The 12,542-nt window shown below is 38.2% G+C and overlaps 1 protein-coding gene across 2 annotated transcripts in view; it reads right to left on the minus strand.

Annotated features, from left to right (window-relative positions):
* The window catches only part of LOC136856724 (monocarboxylate transporter 12-B), a 191,366-nt gene that overhangs the window by 12,519 nt on the left and 166,305 nt on the right, over nucleotides 1-12,542 (minus strand). For both annotated transcript variants that reach the window (XM_067134798.2, XM_067134797.2), the window contains exon 7: nucleotides 770-961. In XM_067134798.2, the coding sequence (XP_066990899.2) occupies nucleotides 770-961 (192 nt within the window). The remainder of the gene's footprint in view (nucleotides 1-769; nucleotides 962-12,542) is intronic.

The raw sequence follows: 12,542 nt of genomic DNA on the forward strand, positions 1-12,542 counted from the left end.
AGACCATCTTCAGGGCTGCCGACAGTGGGGTTCGAATCCACTATCTCCCGAATACTGGATACTGGCCGCACTTACGAGACTGCAGCTATCGAGCTCGGTACTCAGTGCTTCAATCTATTCTATATATCAGAATAGATATAGTGGTGTGTTTAGTGACTCCTTCATAGAAATATCCTGTAACAGTCCAAAAATTGCAAGAGTTGATAGGCATTGGTTCTTCATCTCTACATACCAGTATGATAATTTTTTTGCATGTATATAGATGGACAAGATGTTTGTAGAACCTACTGTGCCCCCCTATCAATTTTTCCGTAACTGTTTAAGTCACATAAAGATAAGAACTTTTCTGTGACAGACACGAAAGATATTGATTATGGTTTCAAAACGTATCGCCCTGGCACTTTCCTGAAAATAAGAGATCACGGATAAACATTTCAGTCCGTCAATAGTGGAATTCAAACCCACAATTTCCCGAATGCAGGTTCAGAGATAGATGACCCGTGCCATGTAACCAACTCAATGAACTCCCACTACTTGTGTTCCAGTGTCTCCAAAATCTTTGTCACTAACGTAACATATCATTGTTCACTACATGGCCATATCTGCAATAACATATTATCAAGTAAAGCCAAAACCGAGCGGAAAATGTTTGCTGTATGTATTAAGATCATTGGACGTCTGCGAGAGGATTAACATAGATGGGGAGGGGGGGGGGGGGAGGGGAGACTTCTGGAGGCAATATTAAGGGAGATGCATCTCATCAGCTTACCAATGAATGGACCGATCATAAGAATAGTGATCCCCTTGAGTACCATATTGATGCCAAGAGCGGCCGGGAGTTTCTCCGCGCTGCAGGACTCGCTGATTGAGAGGTTGAGGTTGACAGTCGTGGACCCTCGCACGAAGCCCAACAATGTTGAGATTCCCATCAGCCAGTTAAGATCCGACTGCGTTGCTATCCCTGGAATCAAGAAAAGTGTAATGTCAATTTTAGAACGACAAATTCTGTCATGATACACCCCGCAAGAATGGAAGCAAGTGAAATTTGAACAGAAAAAGAAAGACAGTGAGAAAAATTAAGGCACGTCATATAAAGCTTCAAATTATGAAACATCACTGAAGTATATTAAAATGATCTACGGAATGGGAACGAACTCTAACAACAAATTTTCTGAGGTTAATGCTATTTATTCGGGGCGTTGACCTAAGAAGAACTTTTGCCCCTACTTTGCGCCATATGTTGTGAACCTGCGTGCATTTGGAAATGGGGGGAGTGTAAAGTGTTGAATTTGAGGAAAGGAACATTAAGGACGACACAACACCTAGTCCCCAGGCCAGAGATATTAATCACAATTAAAAACCCCTGACCCGGCCGGGAATCGAACCCGTAGTCGCCGGGTGACAGGCGGACGCGTCGCCCCCCCCCCCCCACTACACACACCGCGGAGCCAGACTTCAGAGGGTTTAGATGTACGGTATCCATGGTCATTAGTGAGCAAATGCATTTATTTACTTTTCCAAGTCTAATACCTTTGTGTTTGTTTACATAGTATTTGATTTTCGAACTAAACTACCTATTTACCACAGTACTCTCTATTGAGCGTGAGTTCTACGTTGCCGATTGCAATCTCGCCACTGGGCGTGAATTCTGCCGTGATAATATATGAACTCAAGCTCGATCCTGTCTCAGGTTCAGCTTTCTCTAGTGCTTTAATACATAACTTGTAGTGTGAGGTACAGAGAGTAAGCCGTGTAACGGTTCAAATCCCGTTACAAGATGATATCTGTATTTTTAATTATTGTATGATTTTATCTGTATTATTATTATTATTATTATTATTATTATTATTATTATTATTATTATGTCAGTATTATTATTATTTTATCTGTGATATTGTACTATTATTGTAATTATCCGTTTTATTCAATTTTGCAATTGCCTGTTGCTTGCAAGATTGCACTTTGATGTATACATATATACGTATGTGTAGTATAACACTCAATACCTGTACAGTGAGAATTGTTGTATATATCAGAGATCGGATGTGACGTTGGTGCATTGTGCAATATTGTTGGCGATTCTGCCAAGTCATCGCCACTCCATGGCTATGTCATCGTATTTATTTAGAATATGCGCGCATCGACTCAATCGCCGTGGGGCTATTTCACCACTGTGTGTAATATCTGTCGCGTAGGTGGGAGTATGTCATTGTTATTTTTGGAGATTACGTAGCTGTGTCAACCAAACTCTATATAAGGTAGCTCCATATTGTAGCGTCAGTCATTAGTTATACGGATGCAGTACAGTGAACAAGTCTACTAGATCAAGAGGCCTTAGTTGGCCAGTGAACGAGAGATGGTGAAGACTCAGTGAGCCATTATTGGTCATTGAGAGAGTGAGACCAAATGGTTGGTCCGTCACTTAGTGGAAGAAGCGGACGCAAGGCTTACCAAGGAGTCAGAGAGGGCAACCCTGGACCTACCAAGAGGTCATACCATATTGACTTACAAAGAAGTCAGATGATATGGAGAAGAAGCAGTCTCAAGGATGTATCACCACGTTAGGCGTGACACATCTACAGTAAACACCAGAGCAATGGATTACGTCGTAATTACACTCAAAGTGTTAAAGGTACAGTCAAGTGAATCAGTGAGGGAAATATTTCGTATAAATTGTTAAATGTTCGGTCAAGAAGAATTCAAATTCATGCCTAGTTTCTGTCAGTTGCAATGTCATAATTTCATATTCTCATCTGTTTTATCGCAACAAGACTCACTATTTTTTGATATATTATTTAAAGAATATATATTGTTCTATCAAACGAATTCAGAGTTTCATTTCATTGACAGTAAAATATCTTAACCTCAAAATTAATGGGGAAACCGAACGCCAATCTCCTTTTCCCAGAACTTATATGGTATGTTGTCAAAAGTAAGCTTATTACCCCACACCCTAGAGATGGTCAAGAGTCTCATTCTATTATTGCTGTACTGAGTGACAGCTGGCGCCCATCAAATAACGTATGTGTAAGTAAGCAGGTAACAAGTAAGTGTGAGTACAAGGTTCAACAAGTGTGTATTTTATTTAATGAATGTTAATTTTCAGATTTTCCATTTTAAATGCAGATATTCAGATTTTTCAAGTAAAATTCAGATTAATAATGTTTGTAAAGTTAGTCAGACAGTTAGGAAGGTCTCAATGTGTCGACGCAACGTGGGACTCGAATAAATTCAGAATCTGTTCTGAATGACAGCATATCATAGGTTCATTTTGGGAGGAGGATGCACAATTTAAGCCAACGGAATCATTATCGGTAAATGTCAGGAGTGTAAGTTTGTGATATATATTTGTATTTTGGGGATATGTCAAGGGATTTGAAGAGGGAAATTAATTTGAGATCGCGTACTATCACTAGTGAACCAAAGATGGACAAGGAAGACAATAACAAGTCATGTGACGACGAGGTCATTGCTTCTGCGGACATCCAAGGTGAGATTGAAAATAGGGAGCAGGTGAGCACGATGGAAGGTTCTGAGATAATTCAGGAAAGTGCAGAAATTGAGAAGCATACTGAAACTCAAAAAGAAATCGCGGGGGGAATGAACCAAGATATTTTAAATTTGCTGATGGCCAGATTTACCGAGTTCAGTAATGAAAATAAGAAGCTCAGTGAAAAGATTAGTGAAAATAATAAGAAGGAGATGGAAGAGATGAAAGAATTCTTTAGTAGTAGTAGTGAAAAGAATAAGAAAGAGATGAAAGAATTAATTAGTAATAATAATGAAAATTGTAATAAACAGATTAACTCTCTAAGTAATAAAATGGAAGAAATGATTGGTATTAGTAGTGTAAATAATAAGAAAGAGATGAAAGAATTAATTGATAAAAGTAATGAAAATTGTAAAGAACAGATTGAAAAGAATAACGAAAAGTGTATGAAACAGATGGAAAAAGTGATTGGTATCTGTAGTAAAATGGGAGAAATGATTGGTAGTTGTAACGAAAAATTTAATGTGATCAATGATAAAATAGACGGGTTAAGTGAATCACTAAATTCTAAAATAGATACTAAGATAGTAGAGGTAACTAGTCAAATATGTAAGTTAGAAAATAAGTTTAATAAAGAGTGTGTTGACCTCAGAGGAGAAATAGAGTTGAATCATACTCAAATTGAGCATGTCAAAGAAACATTTACAGAGAATATCGTAGAGTTAAGTAATAAGATTTCTAGTAATCGGGAAGAAATTCATGAGATGGTCGAAAAGAGATTGGACAAGATCCATAATGCAGTGGTGCAAGATATGAGAGAATGTGTCAGTAAGGTAGAAACGTTTGAAAAAGAGCTTGGGCAGGTCAGAGAACTAAAGAACAAACAAGAAACTTTGTCGCAGAAGGTTACAGAGAAAGAGGAAAAATTACAGGAAGAATTGAGAATAATGAAAGAGAATGCGGAAAGAATAGCGGAAGAAAAAGTTTTGAATTGCCAGAGGGTGCTACGGAAAGAAATGAGAGAAGGTCAGATTACAAGAGAAATAGTAGTAACGAGTGGTTTATACAATAGGGACCAAGATTTGCCTAAGTTTACTGCAAAACAATTTAATCCTATGGAATTTGTAACATTAGTTGAGAAAAGATTTGCAAATAAGTTAAGGGATAATATTATCGAATGGGAATACGTATTAGAGATCTTGTCTAATTCTTTCATCGGTGAAAGTAAAACCTGGTTTCAAGTGTACCGTAATGATATGTCTAATTTAGGAGAATTTAAAGAGAAGTTCGTTGACAAGTTTTGGGATGAGAATATACAAGATCGTGAGAGAGAACGGATTATGCTTGGTAAATATAGACAACAGGAGGGAGTGTCTATGACAGAACACTTTCTGACACACGTGCTTATATGGAAAAATCTTAATAGTATTGGTTCAGAAGTTGATATCGTAAGGATTATGTTAAAACATTATTCTGATAAGATTAGGGAAGCTGCGTGTATGCAGAAAGTCAGTACTATCAAAGAAATGGAGGTATTGTTAGATAGTTTCGAGGCTCTGAATGGTAGAGTAGGTGATAATCGACCGCAAAGTAGAACTGTAGAAGGAGCGGGAAACAGGTCAGATAATTATCAGAGGAGAGTGAATAATAATGATCAGCCGAGGAATAATAGAAATTTCAATAGTGATAGAGGTCAGCAGAATTACCAGAGAGAATCGGAAGATGGGAGGCGTGCAGATGTGAATTATGTGAGGAATTATATACAGAATAGCTGGAGAGGGAATAATTATGATCAGCCGAGGAATGATAGAAATTTCAATAGTGGTAGAAGTCAGCAGAATTACCAGAGAGAATCGGAAGATGGGAGGCGTGCAGATGTGAATTATGTGAGGAATTATAGACAAAATAGCTGGAGAGGGAATAATTATGATCAGCCGAGGAATAATAGAAATGTCAATAGTGACAGAGGCCAGCAGAGTTACCAGAGAGAATCGGAAGATGGGAGGCGTGCAGATGTGAATTATGTGAGGAATTATAGACAGAATAGCTGGAGAGGGAATAATTATGATCAGCAGACGAATAATAGACATTTCAATAGTGATAGGGTTCAGCAGAGTTATCAGGGGCAATCCGGAGAAGGAAGGTGTGAAAACTTTATAGGCCAAAGTGACGGAAGGCGTGAGGATTTCAGTCATCAGAGAGAGAGTAATAGGCTAAATGCGAATGGTATTCAGGAATAGTCATCGAGCAAGAGTATTCCAAATTCACAGGGAATCGGGTAAGTTAAGTGGACAGGCCGAAGGTAGAAGATGAATAGGTATGTAGTATAAGTAGTTATGTAGTGAAAGTAGATTTAAGAGTAATGTGATTGTGACCTAAGTAATGTTAAGTGAGATATTTAAGTAGTGACGTAGTCGTAGATAATGAAGTAATTGATGGTAGCAGTAAGTTAGACGTAAGAAGTGTTCTGTTAAGTGATGTAAGTACTTGTAATGCCGAGAATGTGATGTAAGTAGTGAGGGAATAACTCCGATGATGGAAATTGTGATATTAAGAAGGTAAGTGAAGGTACTACCAGATCTTATAACAGCCGTTGGGTAAGTCACAGTGAGTAAATAAGATGATAGCGGTAGTAATCACGATAGAAGATGATTGTAAGTTTCATCTATGCGTTGTACCAAAACTTGTGTATTCAGTTGTTTTAGGAGCTGATTTGGTTGCAAATCATGGAAGTAGAATAGACTTTAATTTAGGTAGTGTGTGTTTGTTCTGGGAGTAATCTAGCAAAGAAGTACGTGTTAATTATGATGGTCTGAGGTAAGTGTGTTGGTGACGTGTGTTCTTTGAAATATATGAGAGGTAAGTGAAGTTGTTCCTAGTGAGAGGAAATGTTTTGTTGGGTGTGTTATGTGCCTGTACGACCAGTATCCGAGGGATAGTCGGTATGAGGCAGTGACGTGAGGTAATTTGAGTGAATTACAGGAGGAGTAATTGTGTGCGATGTTAGGTAAGCATCTAGATGTAGTTAGTGGTAAGTGAGGAAGAACACGTATATGAATATAAATTTGTAGTACATGACCATAGATCGTTTGTGGGAGGTAAGTACCCCATTCAACTTAGAAATGCTAGTGAAGTCTTAGAACAAATAAACATTATGCTGGATTACGGAATAATTGAACCATCTTGTAGCCATGGTATTGATCCTTTAATTATTGTTGCCAAGGAGGATGTGATTTTTTGAGATATGTAAGTTTACAAGGGCAAAATTGATTCGTTTGAGTGACAGAGTGCTACTCAGAGTTCCATTTCATCATCTGCAGAGGCGGGAAATATGTTGAAGTTATTATTTTGTATCAGGGGTATTTCACTATTGTGAACCGTATCGGGAAGTGTGCATATTCCTTAAAAGATCAGGAAGGGGATATTGTCGGTATTTGTAGCATTATATATGTAAAGGAGTATTTCACGTGAGATTTGTTGAAATAAGAGTAAGATGATTACATTTTTGTAAGAAACTGGCAAAATAAAATTAACATACATGAATTAGCGTGTGAACCAAGTGTCGTATTGGTGCATTGGAAGAATAAGTGCTACATTGTCATGTTCTGTGTGACAAAACTGAGAACAGGACATTGGACAGTTATCTGCGATAACCATATGCGAGAAAAGTTCTCATATAAGTGATATTTCACAAAATATTTTGATATGTAAAAAAAAAAAAAAAAAGGAGAAGAATGTTGTATATTGATTGAAAATTATTTGTGTGTGTTAAATCAAGTGCTATACTCTTGTGATTTGTATGAGAGAAAGAGAGAGAATGGGACACTGGACAGTTATCTACGATGGCAATGTGCGAGAAGAATTCTCATATTTGTGATATTTTATAAAATGTATGGATGTTGAAAAAGAAAATTATTGTTGTATACTCATTTAAAATGTTTATCTGTGTCAGTGTTATATATATAATTTTGTTCATAAATCAATCGATTCTTTGTTCTTCGATTTATTTATGAGGGAGGCGAATTGTAACGGTTCAAATCCCGTTACAAGATGATATCTGTATTTTTAATTATTGTATGATTTTATCTGTATTATTATTATTATTATTATTATTATTATTATTATTATTATTATTATGTCAGTATTATTATTATTTTATCTGTGATATTGTACTATTATTGTAATTATCCGTTTTATTCAATTTTGCAATTGCCTGTTGCTTGCAAGATTGCACTTTGATGTATACATATATACGTATGTGTAGTATAACACTCAATACCTGTACAGTGAGAATTGTTGTATATATCAGAGATCGGATGTGACGTTGGTGCATTGTGCAATATTGTTGGCGATTCTGCCAAGTCATCGCCACTCCATGGCTATGTCATCGTATTTATTTAGAATATGCGCGCATCGACTCAATCGCCGTGGGGCTATTTCACCACTGTGTGTAATATCTGTCGCGTAGGTGGGAGTATGTCATTGTTATTTTTGGAGATTACGTAGCTGTGTCAACCAAACTCTATATAAGGTAGCTCCATATTGTAGCGTCAGTCATTAGTTATACGGATGCAGTACAGTGAACAAGTCTACTAGATCAAGAGGCCTTAGTTGGCCAGTGAACGAGAGATGGTGAAGACTCAGTGAGCCATTATTGGTCATTGAGAGAGTGAGACCAAATGGTTGGTCCGTCACTTAGTGGAAGAAGCGGACGCAAGGCTTACCAAGGAGTCAGAGAGGGCAACCCTGGACCTACCAAGAGGTCATACCATATTGACTTACAAAGAAGTCAGATGATATGGAGAAGAAGCAGTCTCAAGGATGTATCACCACGTTAGGCGTGACACATCTACAGTAAACACCAGAGCAATGGATTACGTCGTAATTACACTCAAAGTGTTAAAGGTACAGTCAAGTGAATCAGTGAGGGAAATATTTCGTATAAATTGTTAAATGTTCGGTCAAGAAGAATTCAAATTCATGCCTAGTTTCTGTCAGTTGCAATGTCATAATTTCATATTCTCATCTGTTTTATCGCAACAAGACTCACTATTTTTTGATATATTATTTAAAGAATATATATTGTTCTATCAAACGAATTCAGAGTTTCATTTCATTGACAGTAAAATATCTTAACCTCAAAATTAATGGGGAAACCGAACGCCAATCTCCTTTTCCCAGAACTTATATGGTATGTTGTCAAAAGTAAGCTTATTACCCCACACCCTAGAGATGGTCAAGAGTCTCATTCTATTATTGCTGTACTGAGTGACAGCTGGCGCCCATCAAATAACGTATGTGTAAGTAAGCAGGTAACAAGTAAGTGTGAGTACAAGGTTCAACAAGTGTGTATTTTATTTAATGAATGTTAATTTTCAGATTTTCCATTTTAAATGCAGATATTCAGATTTTCAATTAAATGCAGTCGTAATATGTATGTAAAGGTAGTCAGCGAGTTAGGAAATCCTCAGCCGATATTCACCTCGCGTGTGGTGCAGTAGCATGGAATGGAAGAGCTGTTCGACGACGCTATGTAGACCTTTTCTTATATCCAAACGGTCACCCAACATTCTTTAACAACCTGCCGGAAGAGTCCACTTCTAACCTGCGTAATGTAGATAATGAATTGCTGAAGGTTGCCTAGCAAACGAATTTCAACGAAGTGTTCGCAGAAATTTACTCAGAAAAGTAATACCGTAAATGTACTGCTTAATCAACTGCATACAGTCCTTAATTTAATAATACTGAGCTTGACTTCATACTGCTTAAATCCAAGCTCTTCATGAAGTATGCAAATAGTCAGACCACCCTGTAAGGTGTTAGTCGGGAGACGTCTATTCTCGATTGTGTCGTGAATTCGAGTCTGGTTTCAGGATTTGACATCTTCGTAGGGACAACTGAGGAGGTATCTGTGACAGTTCAGATCCAATTAAGGTAGCCGTAGATCAAGAGCCTATGGAGACTGAAATTCCATGTTTATGCATACAGACAGACAGACAGACATTTTCATTATAGTGTTATGCCTTTCAGTGTTCAGTCGCAAGCCTCTGTGAACTTATTCCACAATCCTTTATTTCTAACTAGCTCTTTATCCTCGTTGAGTTCTATATCACTTATCTGTAAATCATTATAAACTGACTTTAACCATTGTCGTCTTGGTCTGCCTCTACTTCTCTTACCCTTCAAGACAGAGTCCATCATTCTCCTATGTAAACAATCCTCCATTCGCCGCAAAATACCACCACCACCACCAAAGCCGGTTTATGCGTACAGCTTCATGCACAGAGTTCATTGTTAACTTAGCAATTATCACCTCATTCCGAGTATCCACCTGCAATTTCTCACACCTGTTTGCACCAGCCGTATGGCGCTCGCTTGGGGATTCCGCAGCCTGTGAGCAGAACTGTGAAGTCTTAAACTATACTACCTGTAGTATAGGAAACTAAAGTATTAAAGATATGATGAATGAATATGAGGAACTGTTTGTAGCAGCAGAACTTCCTGAATAGATGGTGTAATGGATTTCAGAGTTCCACAAACTATTGTTCAGATGACACTCGAGATCTACTGTAATCTTGTCCTTCCGAACATGGACAGGCGAATATTAAAGGGTTCATTGTTTGAGGAGATCCACAAAAGCACAGATAGTAGTCTTGAATAATAATTTTAAAGCTTTCAAAGTAGCATTTAACCTTTCCATAGCCAGAGAAAAACTAAAAATTATTTCGGATACTAATGTCTTGTACAGGCATCGGCTATAAAATATATTTGGAAAGAATAACTCTCTTGTGACAGACTTGTACATGAGGTCCAGACGTTGTTCCACTGACTTATTAGGTACGTTTTGATTTGGGATTTTCCGTAGCTTCGGAGCGATTTTTTGTAGGTAAATTCTATAGAGGACGAGGAGACTGCTTTTGTGAAGATATGTGCCTTTTCATTTAAAGGAGACCCACTGTCCTCGTATCCAGGAAAGACAGACGTGGGGGCACTGCCTTACTCTAGATCTTATAGTAACAGCTACTGGGTTTAAATTGTGCTTGTCGTTGATGGAGTTCAATGCAGCCTACGAGTCACTTAGTATCCCAGTATAGTTGGGAGATCAGAAGAATGCACATGCCAGGTGAGGCACGGGGCGAAGGGGTTTTCACCAGCAGAGCCAGTGACGCAATGGTTACCATAGCAACTGCGCTACTACCCAGGCGACTTTATATTATCTTCTACTGGCAGCTCTTCGCTCTTGTCAGCTGTAATCCAGCAAACTGCAAAGTATGAGTCAATGTTCTCGTGAAGCAGATAAGAGCAGATAAGAGCCGATCTGTCTGGGTAGAACAGGAAGTTCGTGCTTGCAGGCCACATTCCTCATTCTTGCATTCTTCTCATCTCTACACAGTACTACTGTTGTGTTCACACCGTGCCACAGCGGATTTGTTGGCCCATGGCTCGGTTAGATATACTGGGCAGCTGGATGACAATTTATATTGGACTGAAAACACTTTGCTATTGTTCTCATAAACAATGAATGAGCATCCCACTTTGTCAAATTCAGCGATATTTGGTGTGCGAGAACCGTCTGTGTAAATGTAGTAATCGTGGATGAGCGAGCAACTATTACAGACTAAAGTCTTGAAGATAGTATGATGACCGGATTCCATCAGTGACAGTTTTTCTCGACAGTAGTTTTGATAATTGGTGCAGGAGATGTTCTGTTTTTATTCATTAATATAAGTTCGTGTGTTTCGATAGAAAATAACAGGAGTTGTATTCCTGTGATGACAAGTGCTACTTCTGTAGATATTGTGCGAAATTCGAAGGACGATTCCTCTCTGAATCGGCAGAAACTTTCCTTTTGTCCATCGCTTTTCGATTTAGAACGAAATGATTAAGCACAATATTAGAACCACTGTAGTATATAATGCGGAGTCCTTCCGAGTTAAGTCCCCACGGCGACCTGCATACAATAGTGATGGCTTGAATAAATGTATCTGATTAAGCTTTAGTTTATTGAAATGTGCCCTAAAAGTTAAGTTTCTGTCCCACAGGCCTCCCAAATCTAAAATTTGATCTTCTGGCGAGATTTTGTATCCGTACATCGTGAGTTGTGGCTTCAAAAGATATTTTCTTGTTGTGACAACCATGGACTTAGTTTTCAATGGATTAAATTGCAGCTTGTTTTTGGAAATCCAGTCGAATAGGATATCCAACGCCGTGTTCACTCTAGTGCTTAAATCTTCATCAGTGTAAGCTTCAATTAACAAAACCACGTCGTCAGCAGAAGCAACAATCTTGTGGTCTGTGGAAGAGGTACTTCGAGAACGTCGTCATATAATATATTCCAGGTAGATCCCTGTGGGCACCTTTGGCTGATGATTCTAGTGGGCATTGCTTTTTGCTTAGCTGATAGAGAATTTTCGGCCATCAGGCGTTATCACACTCATTAGTTATGTTCAAAGATATCGATAAGCCTATTTTTCGCCTTGAAAAGATGTCTCGGATCCACTGAGTCGCTTAGACAACAGCGTCTTCGGTAGCTTTTTGTGGGGTACAGCAAAACTTAAATTGGGGTAACAGGCTGTGATAATGCATGCAGTATATGTAATTGTCGATTATTAGCTTATCTAGAATCTTTCCTAAAACTGACAGGAGGTAGATAGTTCTGAAACAGCTGTAAACTTTGCTAAGGTACTTTCCTTCGGAATTTTCACTACTGTGATTTTCCACGAGGCAAGAAAATTGTTCAAAATGAACAGTGTAACGAGTAAGAATGGAAGACAGAAATGATACATTTTATTATGCTGCACGATATGCCATCTCAGCCTGGTGCTTTCTTATCCTATTGTAGAATGATTCGCTCGACACTTCTTGACGTGAGAACGTCGTCATCAGCTGTGTCAGGGGTGATCTTAGATGAAATTCTCACTGCTCCTACAAAATTACAAAACCAAAGAAATGCAATTAGGCGTTAACAAGAACTAAATTCGCAGCATCCTGCTACGTCATTATTATTTTTTTTTCACAATCTGCTTTACGTCGCACTGACACAGAGGTCTTA

This window comes from Anabrus simplex, chromosome 1 (genome assembly GCF_040414725.1).
Source record: "Anabrus simplex isolate iqAnaSimp1 chromosome 1, ASM4041472v1, whole genome shotgun sequence".
In the NCBI taxonomy this organism is placed as follows: domain Eukaryota; kingdom Metazoa; phylum Arthropoda; class Insecta; order Orthoptera; family Tettigoniidae; genus Anabrus; species Anabrus simplex.